The sequence below is a fragment of the Vidua macroura genome, chromosome 6, assembly GCF_024509145.1.
Source record: "Vidua macroura isolate BioBank_ID:100142 chromosome 6, ASM2450914v1, whole genome shotgun sequence".
NCBI classification, from domain to species: Eukaryota; Metazoa; Chordata; class Aves; order Passeriformes; family Viduidae; genus Vidua; species Vidua macroura.
Window position 1 is genome coordinate 56,310,786 of NC_071576.1, and position 10,983 is coordinate 56,321,768.

At 58.7% G+C, this 10,983-nt stretch overlaps 1 protein-coding gene and 1 long non-coding RNA gene across 2 annotated transcripts; one reads left to right on the forward strand and one right to left on the reverse strand.

The window, feature by feature from the left end:
* Nucleotides 1–2,047: 2,047 nt before the first annotated feature.
* LOC128809041 (basic proline-rich protein-like) lies at nt 2,048–5,814 on the reverse strand. Its single transcript, XM_053980734.1, has 5 exons — nt 5,673–5,814; nt 4,967–5,626; nt 3,903–4,006; nt 3,293–3,433; nt 2,048–2,695 (listed from the first exon to the last, which is right to left on the reverse strand). The coding sequence occupies exons 1-5, from the start codon at nt 5,812–5,814 to the stop codon at nt 2,048–2,050; spliced, it is 1,695 nt and encodes a 564-aa protein (XP_053836709.1).
* Nucleotides 5,815–6,328: 514 nt separating this feature from the next.
* On the forward strand, nt 6,329–7,206 carry LOC128809309 (uncharacterized). The gene is made up of 3 exons (XR_008437681.1): nt 6,329–6,367; nt 6,476–6,579; nt 6,922–7,206. It is a non-coding gene; the product is annotated as an uncharacterized LOC128809309 (long non-coding RNA).
* The last annotated feature ends 3,777 nt before the right edge of the window (nt 7,207–10,983 follow it).

Genomic DNA, 10,983 nt, shown 5'->3' on the forward strand with positions numbered 1-10,983 from the left:
ATTCCCATGCCTGTGGCACTTGGAAGCTCATCTCTGATGTGGAGCAAAAAGAGGAGGGGGGAAATCCTGGGTTAGTGGGAGGATGTTTCTGGAAAGGAACTGGGAGAGGTGCTGGTCATACCATGGAATCACGGGCTGCTTTGGCTTGGAAGGGACCACAGGATCGTTGACACTCTCTTGTCTGATTGCACAGCAAAGAACATCCCAAACTGCCTCCTCACCCTCATGGACAGCAGGAGTGTCCTCCATAGCTCCTGTTTAGGAATGGCAGTGGCTGTTGGGAGCTCTGGCAGGAGCAGCTGGAGACCAGGTAAGAACAGAAATGGGATCATTCCTGCTGCTGCTGGAGGCGGTTTTCTCTTTTCAGGATATTCCTCTGATTGGTGTTTTCACAGCAGTGTCCTAGGGCATGTTTGGGGGTAATTCCACAAATTTCGAAACACTTGAGAAGCAGAGGGCTTCTCAACTAGAACCTGATGAATTTCTAGTAACTCCAAACTTTTCCTACAACACCATTCTGGGGGAAACCTGAGGAAGGGATAAAGATGTAGAGGAACAAGTGTTCTAAAGCCCCCTGGATTTCTGAGAGAGCAAACCTTCCAATAATCCCAGCTGATGTCTCTGAGAAACTGTGGGATCCTAAGGATTTCCAGGAAAGCTAAACAAGGACAGAGATAAGGGAACAGGCTTCCAGTTAATAATGATTTGATGCACATGGGAATGATTTTGAGTGTCTGACGCTCCCTATTTCATTCCTGGAACCATTTTTAAGTGATTCCTTTAATAAATCATTTATATTTGAGAGGAAACAATGCAAAATTAATGCAGGGAGAGATTGTGGAATCATCATGGAGTGGTTTGGGCTGGAAGCCTCATCTCTGAGCCTGTCCTGGGCTGGCTCCTGTCCTTCAGCCACTCCTTGCAGGTGGACATGGAAGTGATGGAGATGTGCAGGGAATGCTGGTTGGTTTTCCCTGCCTCTGGCAATCTGGCCATGAAAAAGACTAATTGACCTCTTCCAGCAGGGAAACATTTAAACAAGAGGTGCCCAGAAGAACTGGAGCTTCTGCACAATGAAATCTGCAGGAATCCAACTTAAAATCCTCCTGGATTGTCACCGGTCCAACTTCCATGGACTGGTTACCTTGGCCAGGAGTGTCCAGTCCTGCTGGAAATGAACTGGACCAGGAGGTCATTTTCACTTTATTCAGGTAAAGACCCTCTGGGTGACCCCCAGTGACTGGAAGGACCAGACTGGGCTCCCAGGGCATAATTCCAGGTGTTCTGGTTTTGGGAATAGCACAGGAGCCTTTCCCTTGCCCAGAGGAGCAGCCAGTGCCTTCCTTAGTCCACAAATCCCCAGGATGGACCACAGAGAAAATAACAGGAATATGGAAATTCCCCACAGAGGGAGTTTGTGGTGCTCTGGATTACATTTTGGATTTATAATGTTAAAGGGGGGTGTGGAGGGGTTTTTCTCTCTCTCCTTCCTGTTCATTATTTTTCACTGTTATTTTTGCTCTCACTGTTATTATGTGTTGTCATTAATATTAAATGATTGTATTTGACTGGTTTCCTTTATTAAAGTGTTCTGAGATGGATTTTTGTCTCTGGTTTCTTCCCCATCCCACAGGGGGTGAGGGAGCTGCTGCTGGTGCCCAGCTGGGTCCACCCATGGCCCGGGGCACTTGTGGGGACTCCAAACGCGAGGGACTGGGGCAGTTTTGGGGCTCACAAAGAGACACCCAGTGCTGCTTTTTGGGGGTGCTAAATCGGGCTTCGAGCTTAAAAGCAGAGAGTAAATCGAGCATTTTGGAGTCCTGAGAGCAGGGTCCCACAGCCAGAGCTGGGGCTCAGGAACAGGCACTAAATGCTGTGTTTGCAGGGCTTGAGGAGGAGACCAAGTGCTGAGTGTTTGGGCTCACCAAGAGAAGCCGAAGTGCAGCGTTTTGTTGGACTTGACTGCAAGGCCAAAGGCCGTGTTTTGGTGCTGCAGGCGGCTCTTTCGGCCGGGGCGAGTCCGTGTCTCTGAGCTCCGAGCCGTGCCTTAGGCACAGCCCAAAGCCGCGCTCCCCCGGCCGCAGCGAGAGCTCCGCAGCAGCGACTGAGCGCCGCGGGCGGGGCTGGCGGCGGAGCCCCAGGGCCGCGCTTGGGGCCCGGCGCGGGCAGCCGGGAGGGGCAGGAGCGGCAGCGCCGGGCTCGGCCCCAGCGCCCGGCCCGGAGCGGTTCCTGCCGGTCCCGGTGCCGGCTCCAAGCCCAACTCAGTGCTGCAGGGCCGGGCCCCGCAGCCCGCCCGGCGGGGGAGAGGCGGCACCGCCCGGGACCCCAAGAGACAGCGGCAGGAGCCGGAGCCGAGGCCCCGGTCCCGGTGCCGCTCGCAGCCCCGGCCCGGCCCGGTGAGAGGGGCGGGGCCGGGAGCGATGGTCCTGCCGCCATCCCGGGCAGGGCGGGGCCCCGGGGCCGGGCGGTCCCGGGCTCTGGGGCGGTCCCGGAGCTCTGGGGCGGTTCCGGAGCTCTGGGGCGGTCCCGGGCGAGAGGGGCGGTCCCGGGGCTCTGGGGCGGTCCCGGGCTCTGGGGCGGTCCCGGGCTCAGGGGCGGTCCCGGGGCGGTCCCGGGCTCTGGGGCGGTTCCGGGGCTCAGGGGCGGTCCCGGGGCGGGGCCGGACCTGGCTCAGGTGCGCGGCGTCCCAGCGCGGCTGCGCGGGGCGGGGCCGAGGTGATTTAATGCCCAGAAAGCGGCGCTGGCGCCATTTGCTCCCTCAGAGCTCGGGGTGGCTGCTGCTGGGCCGCGCTCTCCCGGCGGGGCTCAGGCGATGCCTCCTCTACCGCTCTTTCTTCCCCCTCTTTCTCCTGCCCTTATCCTCCTCCTTCTTCCCCACTTTATCCCCTCTTTTCTACCCCTCCAGCTTCTTTTTCTCTCCCCCCATCCCCCCCCTCTCCCTCCCAGCCCCCCGCGTCCTCTCCCCTCTCCTCAGCCTCCCCTGCCCTCTCTCCCTGTTCCCCTGTACATCCGCTCCTCCTTTCGGCCCTCTCCCTACCCTCTCCCCAGCCCGACTCCCCTCTCTTCCCCCTCTATCCCGCCTCTGTCCATCCCTCTCCCCACTCGGCCTTTCCCTTTCCCCCTCCTTCTCCCCAACCCCCCCAAACCCCTCTCCGTACCCCACCTCATCCCTCCCTGACCCCTCCTCTATCCCCTTCTCCCTCTTTCCCCCGCAGCCGCGGGGCTCGGGGCGCCGGAGAATAAAGCCCAGAGGGCCGGAGCCCGGCGCCCCCGCTGTCCCTGGAGCCCATACGGGGCCGGGCGGGTCCCCCAGTGCGGTTGTCAAGGGCCGCCCGACGCCGCCGGGGCTTCGGCTTTGCCCACATCGCAGTGGGGGCTCCCCGGCGGCGTCGGGGCTGGGGGTCAGGGAGGGCCCCTTCTCAGGAAGGGAGTCCTGGGGGAGGGTGAAGGGAGGGCCTCCTCCTCAGGAGGGGGTCCCGGGGTGGGATGGGCCCCCTCTGGAAGAGGGGGTCCTGGGCTGGGGGCTTTAGGGAGGGCCCCCTCCTCAGGAGGGGGTCCCGGGGTGAGGGGGGGGCTGGGGGGGACGGCCCCCTCCGGAGGAGGGGGTCCCGGGGGGGGTCGGGGTGGGCCCCCTCCGGAGGAGGGGGTCCGGGGGAGGGGGGCGGGGCGGAGGGGGGACTCCCCCCTCCAGTCCCGCCCCCTGCCCCGGATCCCCTCCTCCGGACGGGGCTCAGCCCGGCCCCTTCCCCGGGACCCCTCCTCCGGACCGGGGCCCGGGGGAGGGAGGGGGGGACGGGTGGGTGGGGGGGGAAGCAGAGGGGGTCACGTCACTCTGCAGCGTGAGCACACACAGAGATCACCCGACAAACAAACGGCCCCTCCCCGTCTGGCCCCCACCCCACCCGCTCCCCTCCCTCCCCCGGGCCCCGGTCCGGAGGAGGGGGTCCCGGGGAGGGGGCCGGGATGAGCCCCGTCCGGAGGAGGGGATCCGGGGCAGGGGGCGGGACTGGAGGGGGGAGTGCCCCCCTCAGCCCCACCCCCTCCCCCGGACCCCCTCCTCCGGAGGGGGCCCACCCCGACCCCCTCCCAGGGACCCCCTCCTCCGGAGGGGGCCCTCCCCCCCTAACCCACCCCCCACCCCAGGACCCCCTCCTGAGGAGGGGGCCCTCCCTGACCCCCCAGCCCCGGCCCCCCCCGGGAACCCCCAGTGTGATGTAGGGAAAGCCGGAGCCCCGGCGGTGTCGGGCGGTGTGTTTGACCGGTGTGGGGGGACCCGCCGAGCGGGCCCGGCCCCGTGTGGGGGCTCCAGGGACAGTGGGGAGCACCGGGCTCCGGCCCTCTGGGCTTTATTCTCCGGCGCCCCGAGCCCCGCGGCTGCGGGGGAAAGAGGGAGGGGGGGACAGAGGACGGGAACAGGGGAACAGCGGGGGCGGTCAGGGTGGGCCAAGGAAGGAGGGCAGGTGGGGGGGGGTGGGGGTGATCGGGGGAGCAGGGAGGGGGACAGGGGCAGGTGGGGTGAGGGGGGCAGGACGGGTGGAGGACGAGGATGGAGCACAGCTGGGAGGGTCAAGGTGCAGAGGAGGAAAGAAGGGGAAAAGGTAGAGGGGAAAGAAGGGTGAAGGAAGGAGGGGAAGGATTCAGAGCAGGTGGGGAGGAATTCGGGGGAAGGGGAGCAGGGTGAAGAGAGAGGTGGGAGCCGAGGTGGGAGCCGGGGTGGGGGGGGGGGAAGGAAGCGTGGAGGAAGGAGGGGGGAAGGTGGAGGGGTAGCGGAGGGTTGGGGTGTGTAGGGGGGTAGGGGGGGTCCGGCCGGGGGGGAGGGAGGGGAGGGCTAGGGGGGAGAGGGTGTAGGGGGTGGGGAAGGGGTGGAAGGAAGGGAGAGAGAGATATAGAGAAAAAGAGATAAAGAGAAGCAGAAAGGAAAATAAATACAGAGATAGAAAGATATGGAGCCCGGCGCGGCCGCAACCTTCCGCCCTGAGCGCCGAGGGGGCAAATGGCTCCTGAGGCGATTCCCGGGGCTTAAATCCCCTCGGCCCCGCCCCGCGCAGCCGCTCTGGGGCCCGCGCACCTGAGCCGGGCCCGCCCCTCACACCTGAGCCGGCCCCGCCCCGCCCGCGCCCGTAAATCCCGGCGGATCCGCGCCCGCTCCGCTTTGTGCGGTGGATGCTCATCCCGGGACGCGGCGGGACCGTCGCTCGGAGCGCTGTGCGGAGCCCCGGACCGGGGGCTGCTCCCGGTGCTGCGCGGAGCTCGAGGCGCTGAGGTGGGGCCGGGAACGGGACCCGGGACAGGGAATTCGGGTCTGGGTCCTGCCGGTGTTTGCTGGGGGTGCCGGGCTGAGCCGCATCCCCGTCGACGGGCGGGCTGCGGGCCGTGGGGCCGCGGAACCGACGCGGGATTGGGGCTGGAATAGAGACTCGGCTCACTGCAGGCGGGAAGAGCCGCTCCGGGACGGGCGCGGACCGAGCCCGGCGCTGCCGCTCCCGCTTGGACTGCGGCCGGTGCGGGGCTGCGGTCCCGCTGGGGCTCCGGGCAGGTCTCGCTGCGGCCGCGGGGAGCCGCGGCTGTGCCGGTGCCGGGCCCGGCAGGAGGGCGGCGCTTTCCCGGAGCAGGCGCTGGATCGCGGCTGGAAGCGGGCGGGGCGCGGGGACCGCCCGTGCCGGCCCCGGGACCCCTCAGAGGCCGCCGCTCCCTCAGCGCCGCCCCCTGGCGGACACGGAGCGGGGCTGCGAGTGCGGCGGCCCCCGGTGCGCGCTCCCGGAGCCCCCGGTGCGCGCTCCCGCCCGCGGCCCCGCGGAACGAGCGGGGCTGCATCGCCGCGGGCCGGAGGAGCCCCTCTGGGCCGGGCGCTGGGGCCGAGCCCGGCGCTGCCGCTCCTGCTCCGGCTGTGCCCGGTGCGGGTCGGGGCCCCGCCGGGGCTCGGTTCTGCTCGAGCCGCTCATCCGACACCTGCCAGGTGAGACCTGATGCTCTCCTTCCTCCCCCCACTTTCCCTGTGGCTCGCACTCTCTACTGCATTAAACCTCTGTGTTTAAAAAGCCAGTGAAAACTGTTTAGTCTTTATTTCCAGGTCATCAGATATCCTGAGTGGAAAGGAACCCACAAGGAGCACCAAGTTGAACCCTTATGTGAATGGCTCATCTGGGGACTGAACCCACAGCCTGGGCATTTTCAGCACCCTGCTCCAACCAAGCCAGTGTCAGGTCATGGCAATGTCCTGCCTGGGATGGGAATGCCAAGTCCCAGCAAGGGAATTCCTATGCCAGTGTACCTCCTTCTTTTATGCTGATGCTGCTTTCCACACTAGCCCCTGGAGTGTCCACAGGGCAGAGCTCCATGGCCAGCATCTGACTGTGGAACAGCACAGGTGAACAGTTGTGTGACAGCACAAAACTCTTCCAATAACCCTGATTTCCTGCCCTTTCCAGCATTTCCCTGATGGCTGCAAAGGTGCTTGTGCCATGTCCCTTTCCAGGGAGAAATGAGCAAGACAAGTCCTGAGGGTTCCCTTGGTCCGTGGCCAAAGTTCTTCTGGAGAGTGTCGGGCTGGTCCCGCCTGCAGAGGGGCGTTTCCTGCAGGTGAGTGCTCACAGCCCAAAGTCACGGTGGGGGCTGAGGCCGGGGCTGTTCTCAGGCCCAGAGCTGCACGGAGCCCTCGGGGACTCCTGCTCCCTGCCAGGAATGTTCCTCGGTGTTCCCTCCGTGTGTCCCAGCTGGCCGGGAGCGCAGGGTGGGAGGAGGCCGAGACCCAGGAAGGGAAGCAGCCCCTCCTGTCCTTGGTGCCTGCAGGGGAGGAGCTGTGCCTCAGTGTCCTGCCCGTGGCAGGCAGCGTGCCAAGCACATCCCGGGGATGGGCACTGGGATGCCCGGGCAGCGCCAGGATGGGCACAGATAAAGGGCTGCCCACGGCTCCTCGGCCAGGGGCTGCTCTGAACAGGCACCCGGAGATGCTGCAGCCCGGACAGAGCCCACTGACATCCCAAAAATAGCCCAAGAACAGCTGGCATTGCCTGGGAATGTCAGCACGCTGGGTTTGCAGAGGAGCTCAGACAGCAATTCCTGGTGCCCAGCTCCTGGAGCTCCCACACACCCACCAGGTATGTCCCAGCCACCCCAATCCCTTCCCTTCCAGCCTGGGGACAGCCTCCAGCAGCAGCGTTAAAGCCAAGGGAATTTCCCTCACAGAAATTCAATCCCAAGCAATGCCCTCGGAGATGCTGTAAAATAAAAGGTTAGAGTTGGATGAAGTGTTGTTTGGATGAAGTTTGGAGTTTTTCAGGGAGCCAGCTGGAACTGCAGAACTGAGGGGAAGCTTTCACAGGGGGGTCACAGTGCAGGTGCCCTGAAGGCAGGGCTGTGCATCCCTTTCTTCAGGGAAAAGAACTCCCAGAGGCCACTCGCGAGGCTCTGGAATGAGCTCAGCTTCTGCAGGGAGAGATGTCCTCCCCTGGGCACAGGGGCTGCCTCAGCACGGCCGGGAGCGCGTCCGGCCACCGCCTTCTGCTGCTTTCAAACATCACCTGGAGCCCGAGCTCAGCGGGGTGGAACCCACTGAGTTCCAGGGAACTCTGTCAGCTGCCCCCAGGGACATGGGTGGGGCTGGGGGATGAATAAATAGCAAAGGGTTATAAATAGGAAATGCTCTGGAATATCAACCTGTCCTTGTCCTGATCCCACTGAGCTTTCCTGGATCTTCTGCTGGTTCCTGGCACAGCTGGTGTTAAATAAGCAGCTCTGTGTGGGAATATCCATGCTGCATGAGGCACTGTGACATTATTCCAGCAGGAATTCAGCAGGGAATTCAGGGCTATAGCTCTAATTCATCTAAACAGCAAAGCTGAATCCCAAATCTGGGCACCACACAGGGAACAATCTTTGTGCTGCCCTGCCAGCCAAAGCCCTGGGCTGGGAAGTTTCAGCAGCCAAATGGATGGAATGATCTAAATGCCAGCATCCCCCAAAGGGACAATCCAATCACCTCCATTTGCTCCCAGTGTCCATTCTGTTCCCCACAAATGCCCTGGTGACACCAGGGGGGTTCCTCTGCCTGCAGTGCCTTTCTCCTGCCCCTCTCCAGCCCAAGGCCTCTTCTCCCTTCCCCGCTGGCTGCTGCCAAGGAGGAGGACACAGGGAGTCCCGAGCTTACCTCAAAACAGTCCTTCCCTCATTTTGAGATTATATGAGATTCCCCCACAAATTTTCCCTGTTGGTCCCCTTCTGATTTCCTCACTTTTTACAAGAAAGCATTCTTTCTCTGCTCTGGAGATTAGCACAAGCTTTACTCCCATTTTTTCCCTACCTATCCACTCCCTATTTCCTCATTTCCACCTCAGTATTTTCCTTCTTTCCCCTTTGGATGCTTTCAGTTTTTCATCCTGCCCCAGTAATTTCCCTACCTATCTGTAACTGATTACCTCAGTTTACCCCATGAAGTGCATCCTCTGTGCTACAACAGATCATCTCAGATTTTACCCCTGAAATCTTCCCTACCTCTCCACCACTGAGTACCTAATTTTTTACCTCAAAATATTCATTTTCTACCATGGAGATTCCCTCAAGTTTTATCCCTAGATTTACCCACCTGTCCACAGCAATTCCCTCAGTTTACCTCAGGATGTTCCTGCTCTCTCCTAGAGATAATCTCACATTTTACCCCCCAATTTTCCCTACCTGCCCAGTACTGATTACCTCATTTTCGCCTCAAAATACCCATGGTTTCCTCTACAGATTAACTCAGATTTTATTACCAAAATGTCCATTTTGTTCCCTCTTTGCCAACTAGATTTTAAAACCAAAACCACACAGGTTATTTCTCTTATCCCCCAAATGTTAATTCTGTCCCCTACAAATTATGTCAGATTTTTTCCCAAAACCACTTCTTGTTCCTACATAATTACCTCAGGGTTTGCCCCCCAAATTCTGCCTAATGTTGACTACTGATCACCTCATTTCTACCTCAATGTATTCATTCTCTGCCCTATAGATCTTCCCAAGTTTCACCCTCAAAATTTCCTTGCCTACCCCCAGTGATTGCCTCAGTTTGTCAGTGTTCACACTCTCCCTTGAGATTACCTCAAGTTTTACCCCCAAAATCTTCCTTAACTGTCCACAATTTATTGCCTTGCTTTTACCCAAAAATATTATTTCTCAACCTTTAGATTATTTCAGGTTTTGCCCCCCAAAATTCCCCTACCTGTCCACTACTGATTCCCTCATTTTCCCTTTAGTTTAAGTAAACTATTATTTACTTTCTACCATGGAGCTTTTGTCAAGATTTACCCCCAAAATTTTCCATGTGTACCTAATTTTTACTTCAAAATGTTCACTCTACAGATTATTCCATATAATTTTTACCCAAAATTTCCCCATCTGCCCACAACTGATTCCCTCATGTTCTCTCAGTATCTTCATGCTCTCCTCTAGAGATTAGCTCGGATTTAGCCCCAGATTTTCCCTACATGCTCAGTGCTCATCACCTCATTTTTCCCTCAAAGTGTTCATTCTCTACTCTTGAGATTTTGTCAAGTTTTGCCTCCAAAATTTTTCTTGTCTGTTACTGAGTACGTCAATGTTATTCCAATATATTCATTCTGTCTGCTACAGATTACATTGAGTTTTACCCCCAACATTTTCCTTCCTGTACAATATTGATTAACTCTTTTCTACTCCACAAATCTGCATTCTCTCCCCTAAACATCACCTCGGCTTTTCCCTCAAAAGTGCCACCTTGCTCTCCTTGACATCCCCTCACGTTTTCCTACACAAACAGTTCTTGTGTCCCCTCTCAACTGCCCCAGGTTTTCAGCTACAAATGTCACCTCTGAGTTATCCCAGGTTTTCCCAGTTAGGAGCTGCAAGGAATTCAGGCAGGGCAAATGATAGCAGGGAACAGCTGTAAATTCAAGGGCAGAAAGAGAAGATCTGCCAGCAAAGGGGGAAGGTTTCAGAAAACATTTCTGCAACTAATAATTAATAATTATTAATTCCCCAGTGACAAGAACATGAACTCACAACCATTAAGGCCTGGCAGTCCCTTGCAGTGAGAGCTCAGCACACATCCAGAGGCAATTCCAGCATCTAAAAGGAAGAAAGGAAGAAGAAAAAGGTGATTTCTTCTCTTTCAAAGTTATTTCAAGTTCCCAGACCCAAACCAACCTTTACCCTTGATTTTGGCTGGGTGAATCCTGAGCAGTGGGCACAGGTCCTGTCATTCCTGCTGATGGGGGTGATCCTTTCTGGGGAAATCAGCTGATTTCCAAAGTTCACTGCCTGCCCCATGCCTGATCTGCACAGGAGAAAACCTCTTCCATGAAGGGATTTTGCTCCATCCAATCCCATCTGCCCAGGCTGCTCCATGTGGATGTTGCCAGGCTGGGGCAGCACAGGCAGATGCAGCTCTCAGCTCTCTCTGCTCCAAACACAGCTCTGGGCTCCTTTGCAAACTCCTCTGCTCTGAGGTTTTCTCCAGGAGAACTCAAGGAATGGCTCATGGCAGGGTGGAGATTAAGTTATCACAGAGGGCAGTAAAGGATAAATATTCCTGTAAGAGCCTTTGGATCTGCTGGGCTGAATTGGGAAGGGGACATTCATTCCCTGCAGTGCAAATGCACAACAACCTCCAACAAAAGCAAATCCTGACAGGTGGGGTCTGAAAGCACCACTTGGACAAACCTCATTGTCATTCTTCCTTTCAGGCACCTTTGCAATCAAACTCTGAAGCTGACAAGCCCAAAAGCTCTGGAGTCTGTCTGCTCTGGAACAAAAGGATACTCCCAGGGATGAGGCACATTCCCAGTAAATGCTCCCAACACGGCACAGGGGCACCACTGGAGCTCGTGTTGGGGCTGGGAAGGGCTGCCAGGAGGACACAGCCCCCAGCTGGGGTGGCAGTGGCAGTGACAGCAGCAAATTCCCACAGCCTGATGGCACAGCAGAGGGACAAAGGCCAGCAATGGCCACGGGAGCTGCAGGTTTCATTCTGCT